Source organism: Chelmon rostratus, chromosome 19, assembly GCF_017976325.1.
Source record: "Chelmon rostratus isolate fCheRos1 chromosome 19, fCheRos1.pri, whole genome shotgun sequence".
Classification (NCBI taxonomy): domain Eukaryota; kingdom Metazoa; phylum Chordata; class Actinopteri; order Chaetodontiformes; family Chaetodontidae; genus Chelmon; species Chelmon rostratus.
The window spans coordinates 10,541,704-10,560,458 of NC_055676.1; the positions used below are offsets into that span (position 1 = coordinate 10,541,704).

The window sequence follows — 18,755 nt, forward strand, 5'->3', positions numbered from 1 at the left end:
GATAACATAATAAGTGCAAACGATGTTTAGAAAACTTGTGACTTCACATTCCTGCCAGAATTGAATCTCACCTCCCCGCCATGACCACAAAGGTCAGGGCATGTTAGAGAGGTCATGCCTGAAAATAGGATGTAAGCAGGGTGAACGAGGTCAGCGCAAGACGAGAATTAGAGTTGTTACTGGCTTACAGATGTGTCGTCGTCCTTTATTTGTGGGGCTTTTTTTTTCGAAAAACTTATTATAAAGAGCCTCACACCAGGCAACAACTTAAAAATCAACAATAACAAAAGCTTTGGAGGAATGTATAGGTTAATAAAATATACTAAACTATGCCAGACTTGAAATAAAGTAAGGTCAAAATTCCAAATAAATAAAGTGGTTTTATAATCTGGATAAAATGATCTTCTGACTGCCCTTTCAGATTTCTGTTGTCATGTTCCCAGATGTCAGCAGAGGCAGAAATGGCTAGAACTGCGAAAGTAATAAAGCTGAACTACCCTTCAAGTCTGGTCTGTGGAAGGGACAAAAAATGGCTGCCCACATTACTGAGGTCTGAACATTAGCAATAAACCAGGTCATAAGGACCTTTAAAGGTAGTTTTTCATGTTCAGTGAACTCATTGAATGCACTCTGGTAAGATTTTCTGGGGTGTTTGGTATTCTTTTTAGAGGTGTGTGTGTGTGTGAGTCTGATTCTCGACATTGCACACAAAGCCCGTCTCCACTGTACTCTCTCCTCCTTTGGCTTTTGTTCAGGAGAATTGATTGTCCTTTTGTTCGCCGCCGAGATGGATCGCGGCGCTGGCAGGCAGCGTTTGGTGCGAGTTTTATTCAGCCATCAGGCTTCCTAAATGTGCTTTCATAGCCTCCGTTACACCAATCATTAATTACTCGCCCCGGCACAGTGCGGGTCTCGCTGGTTGCCACGGCAACGCGCCCGGCTGCGAGGAGCACCGTGGTTTCGTGCTGTTGTTGTTGTGACCGTGATCCGTGTCTGTCCCCTACGAGCCACACAGGGTGTCTCGCACATAGCTGACTGGACCGAATCTCCTGTCTCAGATGTGACATTTCATGGATTATCCATCCCGCTATACACAGTTCAGATATCTGCACTGACTGGCTGTGAAGAGCTGCAATACGCTGCTGTGCCTCCATTAGCCTGGAATTGCTTTTTTTCTTTGTATTTTACGTACTTCTAGATATGTATTTTTTCACTTTCTCTATTTATCTGTTCTTATTTCAGTCCTTGTGCTGCTGCAACACCTCCATAAGAATTAGTATTATGTTTAGAGCAGCAGCAAAGTTGCAGTTTGCGTGAAGTTAAGTGATGAATTGGCGAAAGTTAAGACGAGGAAGTGGTGAAGAGGACTTCTGAGTGTGTACGGATGAGTCCGAGCCTCTGACTGAAAGGCTGTTTTGTAGGTTTCCAAGCTTTTACTGTCTTTACAATGAGCTGGTCTGTCTGAGAGCATGCGCCTCATTTCTCCTACACACAAGCTTACTCAGAGTTTTCTGTCACTGTGTTAACATTTTTATTTGGATTCAATGGATTAATTGTAGGAAGAGCGGTCTCTTCACACATCACAACTGTTTCAATATGTCTAATCTGTTCATTGAAGTTTGTCCTCCTCTGTTTCTGTCTCTTTCCATGCATCAGGCCAGCCAGCTTGGAGTTTACAGAGCATTTGTGGACAACTACGAGCTGGCTGTGGAGACGGCGGAGAAGTGCTGCCAGGCTAACACGCAGTTTGCTGAAATCTCAGAGGTAAGAAGGAGAGAGGTAAGGAGGGATAAGAGCACCGAGCAGGGATAGAAATATAAGTACGTTTTTTTGTAAAGTCATAATGTAAATGTGGGGGAAGGAGATGGACAAAAAGCAAACACTTACTGGTTTGGCTTCTGTCTCTGAGCTGTTGCAGCGGTTGAAGCTGCGGTCTCTCAGCTATGGGATCATTTAAGCACCGTGTAAAATCAGTGTCAGACACTTGACCCCTGCATACCAGCAAATTATCCAACTGAGTTTCACAAGTTGCTCTTTTTTTGATGCATGCTGTATCTAATTTCACTAAAAGTAAGCACAGGTTGAGCTGAACATTTATCACAGGAGTGATTTTTGCCAACATTACAGTAAATTGAACTCCCATAATTCCGCCTATACCCGAGCAGAAGGGTGTAAGGTTGGCGATATCCTCCTCCTACGCACTCTTTTGTTAGAATACAGTATCATTTCTGTGCACTAGCTACACAATGTGTTACTACTATCACACATTTAGTGTGTTCTGATACTGAAAGTCACCAAACGGTGTAGCACAGTAGCTCTCTAGTGAGGTTTCTATGATTCCTGTTATTCCAGGATCATGTTAAACACACAATATGCAACATTTCTGCATTGAAATGTGTATATATTTTGTTGAGATGTGCACTTACGTTATCCCAAATGTTTCCAACAATTAAACCACAATTTCCAAACCATAATTTTATGCAAGGTCTGTTTCACTTGGTCACCTGTCAGCAGAAATGACATAGCATGCGTTTAACTTAAAACAGTTGCTGTTAATAAAAACATGCGTCCGCTCTGCTGCCGCTGCAGCTGGACAGTTTGTGAGGGAAAGGCAGCGTTATCTAGTCACACAAAAATGACAAAGAAAATAACCAAGTTACAACAGACTGTTAGACTGTGTGTTATTAGGGAAATGAACTGTTTCTGAGAGGTGTCGTATAGAAAGAGTGTATTTTGCTGCTGCTGAACAGTTTTGTCCCTGATGTACTGTACTTGCAAAACGATCTCCTATTATTCACCCACGCAGCTTTTATCATTTCCCTGCATTTAAATTTCAGTGTCTTGCTGAATATTTCTGTACAAATAGAGCCAGAGGCAATTTTGTGTGTGTGTGTGTCCATGTGTAGACTTCTTGTTTGTGCACATCAGCTAAATGGGGCGATGCAGAGGATGGTTGTTGGTATTTTCTGCAGTTTTGGTCTTATTCTCATCACTGACCAGGAAACTGTGAGCTCAGTGCGCAGACTGGAGATCAGCCTTGACAGCCTAAATTTTCCCCAAACACAAGTTTCAGCTTCGAGGGCTCAGTACAATTTCTTTTGATCACGGACAAACTAGATTTGAAAACACTTACTATCATGCCTGGAATCTAGTTTTGAAAGCTGATGTAACAAAATCGACCCTGGTTCAAACTAGTGATCTGCCTCCCCAACAGTGTTACCTTTGATAAGGTTGGGAATTGTGAACGTTCAAACATTCCTGCATTTTGGGAGTGTTTCATCAGTTCGGTGTTGAGCAGAGGGCGCTATATTCTTTCAAGCATGTGGCAGTCTCTGATACACCATCAGTCTTCGTCTATGTTTTATGAGGTCGACCAGTTAGCGCCGAGGCTGGTTGTCTACATGCAGGATGGGGAATTCATCATCAAGGGTTGTTAATGGCCTAAGTAATGATGCATGACTCTGAGCCATCTGAGCAAGATGGTGGGGGGGGGGGGGCTGCTGAGGATGGCATAATTAATTTGGAAGTGGGTGACCTCAGTGCCAGAGCAAGGATAATATCCTCTGTTTTTTAAAATGTTTAACTGTAATGAACTGGTATTTAAAGGTCTTCGTAAAAGGCTCCTCCACTCTGAACCTGCCTTTTGTTTCCAAACAGAACCTGAAGGTGAGGAGCCCCAAGGACTCTAAGGACCAGACAGCCAAGAACTCTCTAGAGGGTCAGTCACATCATGCTATATTTTACTAAATTCTACTCAAATATTACAAATTAAAGCATTTACACATATTATAGTAATTCAGTCATATAAACATTTCAGTCTTTTTTTCATGTGCAGCTTTGCTTTATAAACCGGTGGACAGAGTGACCCGCAGCACATTGGTACTTCATGTAAGTAAGAGTGAGCGGCGACACATCTTAATAATATCACATCCACTGACTGCATATAAAGATGGACGACATGACAGCTCCTCGGAAGTGAAGCCAGAGCCAAAAAATGTCAAATATATTTCTCCTTTTAAAAAATTCATTTTAGTTCATTTTTATCACACTGATGTATGTTTACCACAGCTCCATCCCCTGATCACTACTGTGCATACTCCAGCTCCAAGCAGCAGCAGAGCAAGATGGCTGCATTTTTGTACAGTGTGAGGAAGTGGAGACGCGTCGTCCATCTTCATATACAGTCATTGTAATGCTGAGTAATATTTGATGTGTGACAGATTACTGGTGAGATATGTGACTTTTTTATTACCACTGGCTGTCAGGATTCAGGGCCTAGTTTATTGCATGGATGAAAAGGTAATAACCTGTACATGTTGTTTTAGCTTTAATAACCAATAGTAGTATGTACTATGTCTGCCTGCATGCTAATACAATATACCTGGATATATGTGTTCTTTCACCTGGCCGTTTTTGCCTTTAAAAGTGAATATTTCTCCATCTATTGCTGCACTCCAGGACTTGCTCAAACACACACCAACCAGCCACCCGGACCACCCGCTCCTGCAGGACGCCCTGCGAATCTCCCAGAACTTCTTGTCCAGCATCAACGAGGAGACGACGCCCCGGCGCCAGTCTATGACTGTCAAGAAGGGAGAGGTGAGTGTGCAGAGGTCATTTCTATTTAGTCGTATTCAGTCATTTGCATATGAACTGTGATTACCAACAACGGTCTAACCAGCTGTTCCCAAGCCCATGTATTAACATCCTTTATACAGTCATGTGTTCACAAAGTGGTGAACCTCGCTCCATCCTTGCTTGTGAACGACTGAGCCTTTCCAGGATGCTTCTTTCATACCCAATCATGATGCTGTCACCTATTACCAATCAACCTGTTCACCTGTGGAATGATCCAAACAGGTGTTTTTGGAGCGTTCCACAACTTTCCCAGTCTTTAGTTGCTCCTGTTACAACTTATTTGAAACATGTTGCTGCATCAAATTCAGAATCATCAGACATTTAAAAAAAATCATTGAAGCTAATGAGGTCAAACATTGAATGTATTGTCCTTATGCTGTTTTCAGTTGTGTTTATGTGAAAGAGGATCCGCATCTTCACATTTTGTTTTAATTATTTTTTATACATCGTCCTGGCTTTTTTGGAATCGGGGTTGTAGATAGTATTCTTGTCTTCATCAGTTTAACTGTTTCCGGCTCTGATGTTGAGCGCGATGACATCATGACCCCGTCCTCTAAATGACCTTGAAGTGAGTGCAAAATAAGCGTTCAGGGGCCGCCAATCTGCAGCCTGGAGCAGAGCCAATGCCCTTATATGGTCACACCAGGTTTGCCTAGTTGTGGGTGATTCTGTGTTTGCTCTGCATCTCTCTTGTGGCTTCCCATCCCCTGCATACACACACACAGACTCACCATCTACCCCCCACCGCCGCTCTCGTCCCCGGAGAGATGACTTGACACACATGAATGGATGCCTCTTGATTGATAGCTTGCGTGACACTGCCATACATAATGCCTTGTAATGAGCCACCAGTCCACTCTGACTGGCAGATTCCAAGTTAATTATTCATAAATTGAGGGCGTGAGCGAACGAGCGAAGAGGCTGTGCCGGCTCCTCCCTCTGCTCACGGGGGGGTCATTACCGCACCCTTTCCACACACACACACGCAAACACACACTTTCCACTCGCTCTTTCTCTTGTTTGCCTTTGAACATACACACACACACACACACACACACACCCGTCCCCTCCTATCCCCGCAGGCCCCAGTTCCATCCCAGTCTGTCCAGACCTCCACACCAGTCATCAAATATTTATTGTGGATACATGAAAGCAGCACATGGAAATCGATGGGGCTCATTATATTGTACCTTACCCTAGACAGAGTATGTAATGCGCCTGAGGTTTTTGTCTGCATTTCACCAACTGAGCTGCAACATATAACGCTTCAGTCATCAAAAGACTGATGCTACCTAGAAAGTTGAGAAGCTGCTGCATTCACAGAGGAGGACGGTGCTTAAAAGGCTAATAAATCTTCGTTCACTTCTTGAAATGCTGTTTTAATATCTGTTATTACATAAAAGTAGTTTGTGTCACCAGGTTTGAATGTACTCTTCAGTTGTCCAAAGGGGACTCAGGCCTTTGATCGCGCTATTGGTTTAACTCATTAAAGGACCCTCATTATCCTTTGTTCACGTGATGTCAACACAAATTGGACGACTGCAGGTTTTGTGTGGGCAATGACGTTCGTTTAATTTATGCAGTAGTGATGGAGAGGGTTCGCTCGTTTTGCAGTAGTACGTGTTCATTTTGCACTTGCTGTTTATGTTCATTTACAAGGGTTGCTTGGCTGCACACAGCGCTCTGTAGTTGCTGCGGTCAGAAATGTGAAAGGAACACTATCAGCATCAGAGCTAAATTAACACCGATGATTTAAGGTTTTTGCAACTTGACATGACGGAGAAGTTTAAATATTAAGCTGCAGCAATCAGCAGCCTTTTCCCACCATTTATGTGATTGGTGCCAATTAGAAGAGGCAGATCACACAAGTAGTAGAAACTGAAAGAGGACACATTTATGATCTGACCTGAAATGTAGAGGACTGAGGGAGCGATTATCCTCCATGTGCACACACTAGCGAGTAACCTGTGGTTTGTTCAGTGGAGGCATGCGGGAGCAGAGCAGCGCAAGTGGCCCCCAGAGGCCCTGGCCCGACCAGATGAGGGGAGGGGACAAACAGAAGCCGCTTAATTAAAATGCAAATGACGGCGCTGCCTAAATCTCAATTCACCTCCTCCTTCTGCTTTGTTTGGCTGTGGGAAAGATATTCCACTAGAAATGCACACACTCATCTACGCCGTTTTCATCTGCCTGCACGCCTTCCTTTGCCTCTGTCATTACACAAACGCGGCCTCGTGTGCACACGCTGTTTCACGCATACACAACTGCGAAACACACACGAGTGCAGCGATGCCCCTTCAAGCGTGCATTCTAAATATAAACACGGATCTTTTGTAGATTCATGCCATTACTCTCGTATGCGCTCTCGGCGAGGAGATGGTCAATATTTAATCTGCGTTCTGTGCTGTCAGCGTGCTCTGCCTCACGTCGCTCTCCTTCCGAGTCGGTGTTGCTGATGTTCTGGTCAGCTATTTTGAGAAATGGAGAAAGTCACATTACTCCGGTAGTCGCCGTTCAATATTATGAAAATGTCTTCTGATGCGCTGAGACAGCTGGTTTTGTTAAAGGTGTCTTTCCCCCAGCAGCAGAGCAAAGCAGCGGCATGAGCACATTTTTAAATTCATCATATTACTGACGTATGCAGGAATGAGCCTTAAGTGGAATATGTGTCTGCATCTAGAACAATGAAGCTTAATTAAATGAGAAAACGTATCCACAGGCATTGTGTGAGTGTGTTTTGAATGTGCAGGTTAAACAGATGCTTTATTCCTCCACATGATTCCCATTTGCTCCCACACAGTTAGAAGCCTGTAAATCCCTAATCTAGCTGTTATCCTTCCCTTTATTTTATCTCTTTATCATGAGATCAGTGGAGGATAGGATTACCGCTGAGGCTTGATGGGAAATGCAGTTTCTCAGTGGGTCATTTCAAGTCGAGTTCACCCTAGTTGCTCCTGTGTATGACAATTCTGTTGACCCTTCATTTTAATCTGCATGAGTCAGCATGAGTAGTTGGTCAGTTTGGGTACTTTCTGTATAGTAATACAATCTAATCTACTGTGGTACTAAATACAATCATTAATCTAGCTCAGTCTAAGAATTTACTGCTGACTCATCATGATTATCACAGGAGATTTTCGCTTGTGTCGCTTCCAAAGCTACATTGTGAAAGAAATGATTAAAGAGTAACTCCACACTAGATTTTGGAAGGAGGGAAAACATAGCTTCTCTGTCCTCCGAGGTTCACAGGCTCAAAGCATACCTTTCAACCCACAGACCACATCCAGCACCATACCGAGGTGTGGTCAGGTGTGGTCGGTTGTTGTTGTGACCGCAGCCAACTGTGATGTAGAGAGGTGCCGTTGTGCCACGCTGTATTACGCTCTTTCAAAGAAAGTTAGAAGAGGAAGCAATTATACAGTATACAGTAAGTATGAAAATAACAAAGCTGTACAACAAGAGTCTTAGGTGTGGCAGTAGTGCAAATCTGTCAATCAGAGAGCCTAATAGAGGAATCCTAATGATTTCCACGATCCCCTCACTTTTCATGGAGCAGCACCAGCAGGTTGTAGTTTTCACCTGTCCCTGCTTCGGTTTATGACCAAATCCACAAACGACAGTCCCACCAGCCTCAGCTGTATGTTTGTGTTGAGTGCTAGATAGTGAATGTTAGCACACCTGCTACAGCATGATAAACACTATCATGATGTTAGCCTTGTTTCCTATTATTTTTTCATATCTTCTGTGTGAAAATGTAATCCTTATATACATACTGTATGTAATTGGCAATGGATTAAATGCCCTTTAAACCTCATATCACAGCACTCAGATCAGACTGATTTGCTGTCCACTGACGGTGTGGGATGCTTCACAGTATAGCTTAAGCTCCAGTTTTCCTCATTCCTTCAGTTTAACCAGCATGACCAATGTCTCACTCTGACTACTGTACAGTGCACAGCCTAAATATAGACTGACATGACAGCATGTAGACTGACAGAAGTAAGGCGAGATGGAGCCTTGTTTTATATCCCAGTTAGAAAACATCCTCAGGGGGATTAACATTACATGTGGAGGGACTTCATAGATGTGCCATTCTCTTGCCAACGAAGTCCCAAAACACAAAGACGCAAGCTGAATGATAAACACGTACAGTAGATACTTACCAGAGACTCATTACAACACAAACTGGATCAGGAAATTATATCAGGACCACAGGAAGGGGAGGAAGGAGTGAGCTGTTCTGACAGACGTAGCGTCCCAGTTGGCAGAAAAATGCCAGATTGACAGTGATCGACTCATGTGGAAGTTGTCTATCACAGGCCATCATCATCGCAGCTGGTTAATGAATAATTACATCCACCAGTGGCAATAAGACTTCTATATTAGATCCTTATTTCAGGGATTAGAACATGATTGTAGTCTCCCGCACAGTAGGATCTTCATGTGTGCTTGCATGTGCATGAGAAAATGCTGTAACAGTGGATCACTGCAGTGGCGCTGCTCTGGTGGTGTGTCACATGGTTTGGTACTTACAGTAAGAAACTGCGGCATGACATGTATTCCATCGGGAGCTGCTCTGTCTCTCTGCTAGCTCTTTCTCCCCGGCCTCTTGCAGCCATTTACTTTCCTTTTCTCTTCCTAGTGCTCTCTCTGTCTTTGTCACCCTCGCCTCACCCTCACCCTCTCCATCATGCACCAGCGTCCACAACGCCGAGTGACACAGCATGATGCTCCGCCTTGCCAGCAGATGTCCAGTCAGTTTTTGTAAAGCGCATAAACCTCTCCCACATAAGCATCGGCTCCACTTCAGCGTCTGTTGGCGGTGACAGTAACTGTGTGGTCTTGATGGAGGGGGGGGTGGCAGGAGGAGGAGGGCATGAAAGAATGACGATAAGGATGCGATTGGCTCTGAACAAGTGTGATGTCACGCTTTAGGGCCTTGCTGCCAGGGAGTTGTAAGGGTGGCTAGGTTTGGAGGGTGGGGGTGGCAGCTTGTGTGGCCCCTGAAACAACATGGAAGAGAGGAGGAAGGAAGAGGCGAAATACATTTTGTGTATAATGTTTTTAGCAGATTCTTGTCAGACACGTCAACTTCCTGATTTGCTTGGCTTGGAGAGCAGCAGAAGATGGGATGATTGAGAATCCTTTATGTCTGCATATCTGTAATGTTTTAGTGCATAAACTGCCATTTCTGTTGTCGTCATTTCTTATCGAAAAAGAAACCTGGACTTCAAGTGTTGTCAGCAAGCAGCGCTTGGTTGTTAATGTTTTAACTCTGAGTTAAACTCGATTAAATTCATTTTTGTCCGACAAACAAAACATCAGACAATTAGCTCACATAAATTGGTGCAATTAAGCTAAATATCCAAGGCAAAGCGGGTGGAATCAGGAGACACCTCGTGTTCGACTCATTCATGCAATCAAAAGAATGAAAGCAAGGGCAAACATGAACTACAATATGTATTTTCAAGGTCCCTTCCCGACTAGATCCCACCTGCTGTGTTTGCCTGCTGAGTTCAAATACAACGTTTTATTTTATTCTCTCTTTGCATTAAACCTCTCCTGCCTAACCATTTCATACCCGGCGGCACATGTAAAACCAAGGTTACGAGCATGTGAAAGTGAACTGTTTACTGCTGAGTTGTGATCTGACATGTGTCTGCTCCTTGCTCTTGTTCCGAGTCCATTCTTGTAAATGTGTGTTCTTATTTGTACAATGGCATCACTGCCCCCTTTTGGCAGATGGCAGTAGTACACACCTCATTACATAGTCTGACATCAGTGATCAGTCCCACAGCTCCAAACAGCGCTTGTTAGTCTCCAGCGCTACGTCATTCATTCCTCTGTGTCCTGGAAATAGATGATTATGGCAGAATGTGACAAAAAAATGAACGAGGTAATCAGTTCAATCAATGCAGTCAACGAAAAAACCCTCCACACTTTTGGGTAATAATTTGGTTGATATTGAGCACATGAGCTTTGTGGCCGATGATCAAATAAAGCGGACATTTTTGACAATGAAGCTGCAAGTAAAACTAAAGTCCAGTCTCCGTCGCGCCCTCCCTCTCCTTCACTCTGCTCTCTGCCTTGTCTTCTTCTACCTCTTACTGGCAAAAAAGAGTCGGTGAGGTCATATTATACTGTGTGATAAGAAGCTGTTTCCTGATAGTACACACTGCTATATGAAAAAGAATATTCACATGTTTAGGTTTCATTCATTAGTACAGTTTCAGTGCTTATTCCACCAGCCACCCAATACTGACACCAGCAGTTTAATGTGCTAATTGCTGCCACCGACAGCTTTTACGTCACTGACCCACCGCTGTTGTCCATTGTTGCCACAGAGCCGCCAGCTTCTGAGGGACAGTTTCATGGTGGAGTTGGTGGAGGGAGCGAGGAAGCTGCGTCACGTCTTCCTCTTCACTGACCTGCTGCTCTGCGCCAAGCTGAAGAAACAGATCGGAGGGTAAGAGGCATTGGTTTAGCTCAAATGGACGTTTATTTCTTTGGTTTAGATCTCACTAGAAATGAGACTTCTGAGACCTGAGATCTGTTGAAATATTCGCAAAAGTATCGTGTAGTAAAAAACATCATTATCCAACAGTTTTCAGTTTCAAATTAAAATAAAGTGAGATTTTCCTTAAAGTCCTGCTGATGCTCCTTCATTAACACGCTGTCCACTGTCTCCTTCCCCCCATTCATCCACATCTTTCACCCATCTTTATCTATCCTCTCCTCCTCTCGCTGCAGTAAAAACCAACAGTATGACAGCAAGTGGTACATCCCCCTGACAGAGCTGACCTTCCAGGGCCCTGAGGAGACCGAGCCACTCACTATCCCCCAGGTCCCCGATGAAGAGCTCGACGCCATGAAGGTCAAGATCTCGCACCTCCGCAGCGAGATGCAGAGAGAGAAGGTAGCGTGGATGCGCGCTGTTTCGCTAAACCTGTTCAGGAGCACACTTTCATACGGCTTACAGGATATCGATTTTTTTCCCATTGACGTGAGGTGACCAGGGTAGAGTTTACCACACACACATGCTCTCACAGTCAAACCTTTTCACCTCTGTGATTTCAGAGAGCCAACAAGGGTTCAAAAGTCATCGACCGTCTCAGGAAGAAGCTGTCTGAGCAGGAGTCTCTGCTCCTGCTGACGTCTCCGAGCATGCCCCTCAGACTCTACAACAAGAACAGCAAGGTGATGACACTCTCCGCCTTTAGCTGCCCCTGCTTCCTCATTCTCCTTTTTCATCACCATTTCTGCCCCTCCATCCCTCCTGCTGCTGCTGCCAGTACGCTCCTTTTCTGCATATTTCATCTGTTCCTCTCATTTTACTGCTTTTTTGTCGTCCTCCTCTTCATTTCCAGCACAATATCCCCTCGCTGATCTTCTTTCAGATTAATTCTCCTTGATCTGACTCCTACTAAGACTTTCTTGTATCAGTATGGAGCAGTTGCTGTATGATATCTTACATCTGTTATAGCTGGCTGGACGACAAGGAATTTAAATTTTGATGATGTGTATTTGCACAGATGATATATTTTTTTCTCTTCTCCCTCAGAATAATTGGCAGTGAAATAACAGCCATTTTTGTGTGTATGTGTTTGTGCTCAGAGTTACAGTTTCCTGATTTCGTCTGACTATGAACGTGCAGAGTGGAGGGAGATAATCAAGGAACAGCAGAAGAAATGTAAGAGTCCCAGAAATGTCCTGTCCTGTCCAATGTCTGGTCCAGATTGGAGCAGTTGGACTTTCTCACTTGCAAAGCATCCAAGGCATTTGAGACATTTTTAATAGATACTAAAAACCTTGAACCAATATATAATGTAATTTACAGTCTACATTCATTGTCTTCTCTCAAGGTTTTAAAACGTCCTCCTTGACTTCCATGGAGCTGCAAATGTTGACCAACTCCTGCGTCAAACTGCAGACCGTCCACCACATTCCACTTAGCATCAATAAAGAAGGTACGGCTCTCATTTTGGCTCTTAAAAGTTGCACTCAGATGCTTCAGCTGCAGTGTTCTTCCAACACTGTCACATGAAAGGCTTTAGTAGAAATTGTCCCGGTAAAATTATGAGCCAATCGGGACTCTATGTGTAGATGTGTGGTTACGCGTTCACGCCTGCTTGATTGTGATTGATAATTGGGGTTAAATTAAGGATAAAAAAAAGTGCGCAGAGGTTTAAGCCACATGTTTTATGCTGCACAGGGCTGCGTTATCCCTTCCTTCCATGTCTGATTCTGCTCCAAAACAAACAGAGATCTGCATACTTTTCTAACCCCTCCTCGCTGTTTTTTTTCTCTCTCTCTCTGCTCGCTGACTGTTTTTCCAGAGGATGAATCCCCCGGTCTCTACGGGTTCCTGAATGTAATCGTCCACTCTGCCTCCGGCCTCAAACAGAGCTTGAGTGAGTCACTGACCTTTAGCCTCCATGCAAACAACAGAGAAAATACAGATAATCAGACAAAATGAGTTTGATGGGACCACAGAGCAGCAGATATATTCTGGGGGAAACTTTTTTAAGTTATGTTTCCCTCACATTTTTCTCTCATTTTAGGTCAAACTTTCAAGTTTCACTACTTAAATTTCTGTTTGCTTTGTTGGAATTTACATATTTTAAATGTATGTCTTCAGCTGCTGGTTTGGTATGTTCACTGAGTTGCATAACACTTGCCTTGAGATCTGTGTTTGAACCATTTTAACTGACTAAACGTTACTCATTCCTAATTTTACTCTCTCACATTTAGCCAGTTCAATTGCGAATGTACCGCATTTACAAAGAACGCCTCAGCAGCCTTATAGATGTAAAGCCTTCTAAACCTCTAAAACCATCTCTCCTCTCTGTCAGATCTCTACTGCACATTGGAGGTGGATTCCTTTGGCTTCTTTTCAAATAAAGCCAAGACGAGAGTGTATCGATACACTACTGAACCCAAGTGGAACGAGGTAAGAGACTGGTACAAAACAAGCGTCATCATAATCCCAGTTGAAATGAAATGTCCCTGCAGAGTCGGTATTAATAGAGCGGTCAATTATCATATTTGAAAGAATCAAAAATGACCTTGTAATGTCTGCGTTACATCCTGAAAGCAACATTGGAAATCGCACCTGCACAGATTTGTAAGATGTGATATTTCCAAAGCAGTTTTATCAGTCATGCTCAACATCCTTCAGTGGAAGATTATACTAGTATTTCTTTTTAACTAACATGTACATGCACTCTATCTGACATCTGGTCTTATAATCAGGTAGCTGTTCATCTTTGAGTGACGATGTCTCACAGAACCCTTACAGAGCATCTGCAGCCCCTGCAAACATACAGCAGACACGCACGTATGCATACTGTGCATGCACTGCAGCAGGCGTATGTACACACAGAAACGGGCATGCATTAATGACACAGCTGGATGTTAGAGGTTAGCGCTACAGAGGAAGAAGAGCTTTGAGACACAATCAGCAGGTCGGTTCATCCGCAGCACAGTTTTTTCCGTCGTGGACCCAAAGACTCTTTGAGGATTTTGCTCAGCAAAGTGGAAATAATATCAGCTAATGAGGGGGCTGCTGGTGATGACTCACATCTGTCCAAATGCTAAGTGAACCAACACAGTGTGGGCCTCAGAACGATGTGCAAACCATATGCAGAGTTCTGTACATAATTACAGGGAATGTTGGTCAGCTGTGGTGGCATGTATGGATTAAAGTGGAGGGTGGATGCAGATTTTTCTGGAGGTTTATAATCTCTCTGTTTCTCATTATCTTTGTCATTCTCTCTCTGTCGCTTTCTGCCGTCATTGGACTCAAATCTTTGCATCAATCTTTGCAAAGAAATTAATCGTCCTGCAACTATTTTTGTGCATTTTTTTTTCTTCCCTTAAGGAGTTTGAGATTGAGCTGGAGGGCTCTCAGACCCTGAGGCTGCTCTGCTACGAGAAGTGTTACAACAAGACCAAGCAGAACAAAGAGGATGGAGAGAGCACAGACCGCATCATGGGGAAAGGACAGATCCCGGTAAGACATGACGTCACCCCCCCTTTCAGCAGACCCACCGCGACTCATTACTGATAGGCAGTTATGTCACCGCCGCTGCCACAAAGCATGAAATCCATATTATTGCTCAATGAATGACTTAATCGGAGCATGATGTACAAATGGGCTGATTAGATTAATTACCCTCTTATGTAATGGATGGGCTGGGGTTTGTTAATTGGTCAGGGAAATGTTTGATATTTCAGAAAGTGGTGATGCGTCACTGTGTTCAGTTCAGATTCACGATGCAATGCGAGAATGTGCAGCGTTTTTAGTAAAATGCCACAAAGATTTTCATCATTGTGCTGCCAGGTTTCGCTGTGTAAAGCATTACTCACAGCCCAGGATCGCTAACAGCTATTGCGTAACAGCAATGCCATCCTGCATATTTGGAAATAACATCAGTGCCATGAGGTGCTCTGTTTGTACAAATGCCAAAATCCTAATAGTACATGAAAACACCAACGCAGACACTGTCCTGAGCAGACTGGCTGCGAGGCCGACTGATCGCAGGTTGATAGCAGGTTGAGATAGCAGGTGATTAGGTTGCCAAGGCGACACCAGCATGTAGACAGGTAGAAAAGATTTAGCTTTAAATGTGAGTCTCTCCATTGATTCTCTTACTCCTCCACCCACAGCAGGGCGGGTGTGTGTGTTTGTTTGTGGGTTCAAACTCACAAACTGATCTTCTCTTGGTGTCTGACAGATGTTTAACGGTTTGCATTTCTCTCCAACAAACTCGGCAACAAAAGAAAACAGAAAATTTAAAAAAGCATGAAAAAACAGTGCGATCTTTTTTCTTCTTAGAGTAAAACCAAAGGTGTGTGTGTGTGTGACGTGAGCTTCGTGTTGTGTCATCTGCACACTGAACTCGTACAGGCAGCATTCTGAACAGTTTGTTCAGATCGCAGTAGCCGCACACACCGGGACAAGTCCCTTTGTTGATTGCCGTCTGCCAAACTGCCTGTGAATTACAGTCACAAAGCTCCATCTAGTGGTTCCTCTGGTAATCCTGTGACATGATCACTGCTTGACAGATGATGTCATTCAAAACAAACCACCCAGAGTGGTGAGAAAGTTGCTCCGGGAGGATTTTCATAAATCCAGGGCAAGAAGCTGCCGCTCCTGTCTTCAGTAGCAGCCACATTGGCTCATAAATCCCACAGACTGCTGTTCAGTATTACTGATTTAACAACCAAATGAATGTTTAGAACACAGCTGATTAACCGTTAACTTGCCAGAGTGGCTGGTAGCCAAGCACACCATCCAGCTGTTAGTAATTTAGCCTAATATTCTCTTTATTCTCTGTCATCATCTGTTTTGTGTGATTGCTGTGGACTTACATTACTACTCAAAAATCTGAAGTCACCTGTTCTATTGATGTTTTTCTTCTTACCTTCAATAATGGGTATTTTAAAGATAAAAACAGTACAAGTCAGACACCAACAGTCAATGTGTTGCATGTTACTGTTGTAACTATTTTTCCCCAAAATGCCCTTTGAGTTTGAATTTGTTTGCCAGTCCAGAAAGGCCAAAGTGAGCTTAGATCATTATCGAAGCACAGCGGTGCAGTTGTGCTGTAAATATTTCAGTAACCTGTTTTTCTTTGGGTCCTCTGCAGTCCACTCTGTGGTTAGAAGGAGCAGGTTCAAAATGTGATTTCAACTTATCACACCAGTTTATTCTAATCCTTCCATCATTTACATAACACTGTTCAGTCCTGTATGTGTGTGAGTGTATGCAGTAGTTTGAAGGTAAAATCGCTGGCTCTGGAGAGTGTCTTTTCACGGCTTTAGCAGATACTGTAGCTTCTCCTGCATGTTTGGAAGCAGAGTGTGAGGCGAGGGTTGTTCAGTTGGTTGCAAAATGCAACCTCACATATGCAACTAAATCCTGCACACTGGATCTTTACTTTAAGAAAAAGCATTTTTAAACTTGCAAGTGTGCTGCACATGTGCCCCATAAATTGATCCCTTTAACAGAAATAGAGCACTGACCCTTTGTTTTTTAGACATGCACATTCCTCTCAAAACAGCCTTTTTCTTGATACTTTTTAACTGTCTGTGTTATTGGCCTAATCAACAACTCGCATACACGTATACACGCCTGTCTACATCTGGATGTGCTGTAAAATGTATTTTTTTCATCTTTTTACTCAGAGTTTCTATGCTGCCCCAGCTCGAACTGTTTTACAGATCTGCTTTATTGGAAAAGTACATGTAGTTGAACAGCACAGGGCTTGCTGAAGCTTTGGCCGGTAAAGGCTGCAGAAGATCAAATCCATTTGCCGGCCAAAAACTTGAGCTTTTAAAACATTTTATCAGGAAGCAAAAGGATCTCATATGGCTTTGCTGTTTTTAGTGAAACATACTTCTTTGTAGATAAACGGCTCAAAGCAGAGAACTCTCTCTGCAGTGAAAGATTCAGTTATGAGTAACATGATCCAGCTTCGCACGCAACCAGATGGGCCTTAGCCTAGGTAAACACACAACATACAGTATGCTGTGTGTCTGTGTTTGTTTCGATGTGTCGGATGTGTGTGTGCGTGTACCTAGATTTTATTGCCCCAGATGGCATGTCTCTTCAGATCTGAGTGTGTTTGGGTGTGAATTTAGTGTCTTTAAACAAATTTGTTTACCATATTTATAAAAATACAGCAAAAAGATGTAAATGACAACAAAACCGCCTTTGTAAACATTCCACTACGATGGAGGGAAGATTTGTACTGTTGATGCAATTATAACAATGTGCTGCTATGTTGACATAGCTGAGCAGTACATACACAGGACAACAGTTTGTAAAGATAACTTAATCTTTACAAAGCACATAAACATTCAAAATGCACGTAGCCGCGGTGGTCCATGAGAAAAAGTGAGAATTTACTGTATGTAACTGTAATATAGCTTTTTTTTTTCTTAACAAGTCCTGCTGACTAACAAATGAATGGGCAGTGGTGGAGGAAGCATTCAAATATTTGACTTAAGTGAAAGTACCAATACAGCAATGAAGAAAAACTCCAAATTCTACTTACGCTAAAGTACATGTTATGAAATATCTCTCATGTCATGAAATATCACTTTGAAATATTACCTCTAAGATGTATTATCCTTGTCCTCCACACAGCTTGACCCCCAGACTCTCCAAGGCAAAGACTGGCAGAGAACAGTTATTCCCATGAATGGGGTGAGTAGATCACATTAGCTCTACTTTTATCAGACCTCATTATTTCCTCCTCTCACTTTTATATCATAATTTGTCTTGTCTGAAAACACTCATATTAGGTGTGACTGGTACATAACAGTAAGAAATGTCCTACACGATTTCTCCAGGATGTGGTTCATGAGTCGATTTCTCTGTGAAATCAACATCTGGTTTTAACATGGCAGGATTTCCCCGAGATCATGCAGAGCTGTTGCAGATGGATCTCAGGCTCGTACATTTGGCTTCTCACTCAGTAAACTTGTTTTAACTTTAAGCCCTTTTTTCCTGCGTCAGATCGAGGTTAAACTTTCCATGAAGTTCACCAGCCGAGAGTTCAGCCTGAAGAGGATGCCCTCGCGGAAACCCATGGGCGTGTTTGGAGTCAAGATCTCCACAGTGACCAAGTGAGTTGACATTTAAACACACAGGCACCACCTAATTATCCAGTGATCATCTGGTCACCTGTACTGTTAACCTCCCAAACAGTTATCCTTGCTTCTATGGGTCTATGAGGCATTAAGGGCTCATTTGTATTTTCCAGTGACGTTCCTCAGGGCTCGATTCTAGGCCTCCTCTTCTTCTAAGCATGGACTCATTTTTTCATTCTCACATCCATCAGTATTAGGCTGATGATTTAAATTTTTTTTGGAGAAGGCTAATTTTTACTGTCTCATCAGCATCAGTAAATCCTCATTATCTCCTGTGCAGGCCACCAAGTGTCGCTTTGTAATCCCAGACAGCAGCAGGCTCCCTGTAAATGCCTCATCCAGAACAATGCATGTTTTAGGCCATTAATTAATAAAACTAGGCGTCTACATTCGCACTACATCAGCAAGCTAACAGGCTAACAGTGCTTATGATAATGTTCACTATCTTAGTGACCTTT

The 18,755-nt window shown here is 43.2% G+C and overlaps 1 protein-coding gene across 1 annotated transcript in view; it reads left to right on the forward strand.

Annotated features, from left to right (window-relative positions):
• Positions 1-18,755, forward strand: part of bcr (BCR activator of RhoGEF and GTPase) — an 83,416-nt gene that overhangs the window by 57,317 nt on the left and 7,344 nt on the right. The window contains exons 5-18 of the mRNA XM_041959763.1: positions 1,657-1,764; positions 3,658-3,718; positions 3,836-3,888; positions 4,459-4,599; positions 10,983-11,104; positions 11,389-11,554; positions 11,716-11,835; positions 12,253-12,328; positions 12,501-12,605; positions 12,975-13,049; positions 13,491-13,588; positions 14,519-14,650; positions 17,792-17,851; positions 18,164-18,273. Coding sequence (XP_041815697.1) covers positions 1,657-1,764; positions 3,658-3,718; positions 3,836-3,888; positions 4,459-4,599; positions 10,983-11,104; positions 11,389-11,554; positions 11,716-11,835; positions 12,253-12,328; positions 12,501-12,605; positions 12,975-13,049; positions 13,491-13,588; positions 14,519-14,650; positions 17,792-17,851; positions 18,164-18,273 — 1,427 coding nt within the window. The remainder of the gene's footprint in view (positions 1-1,656; positions 1,765-3,657; positions 3,719-3,835; positions 3,889-4,458; positions 4,600-10,982; positions 11,105-11,388; positions 11,555-11,715; positions 11,836-12,252; positions 12,329-12,500; positions 12,606-12,974; positions 13,050-13,490; positions 13,589-14,518; positions 14,651-17,791; positions 17,852-18,163; positions 18,274-18,755) is intronic.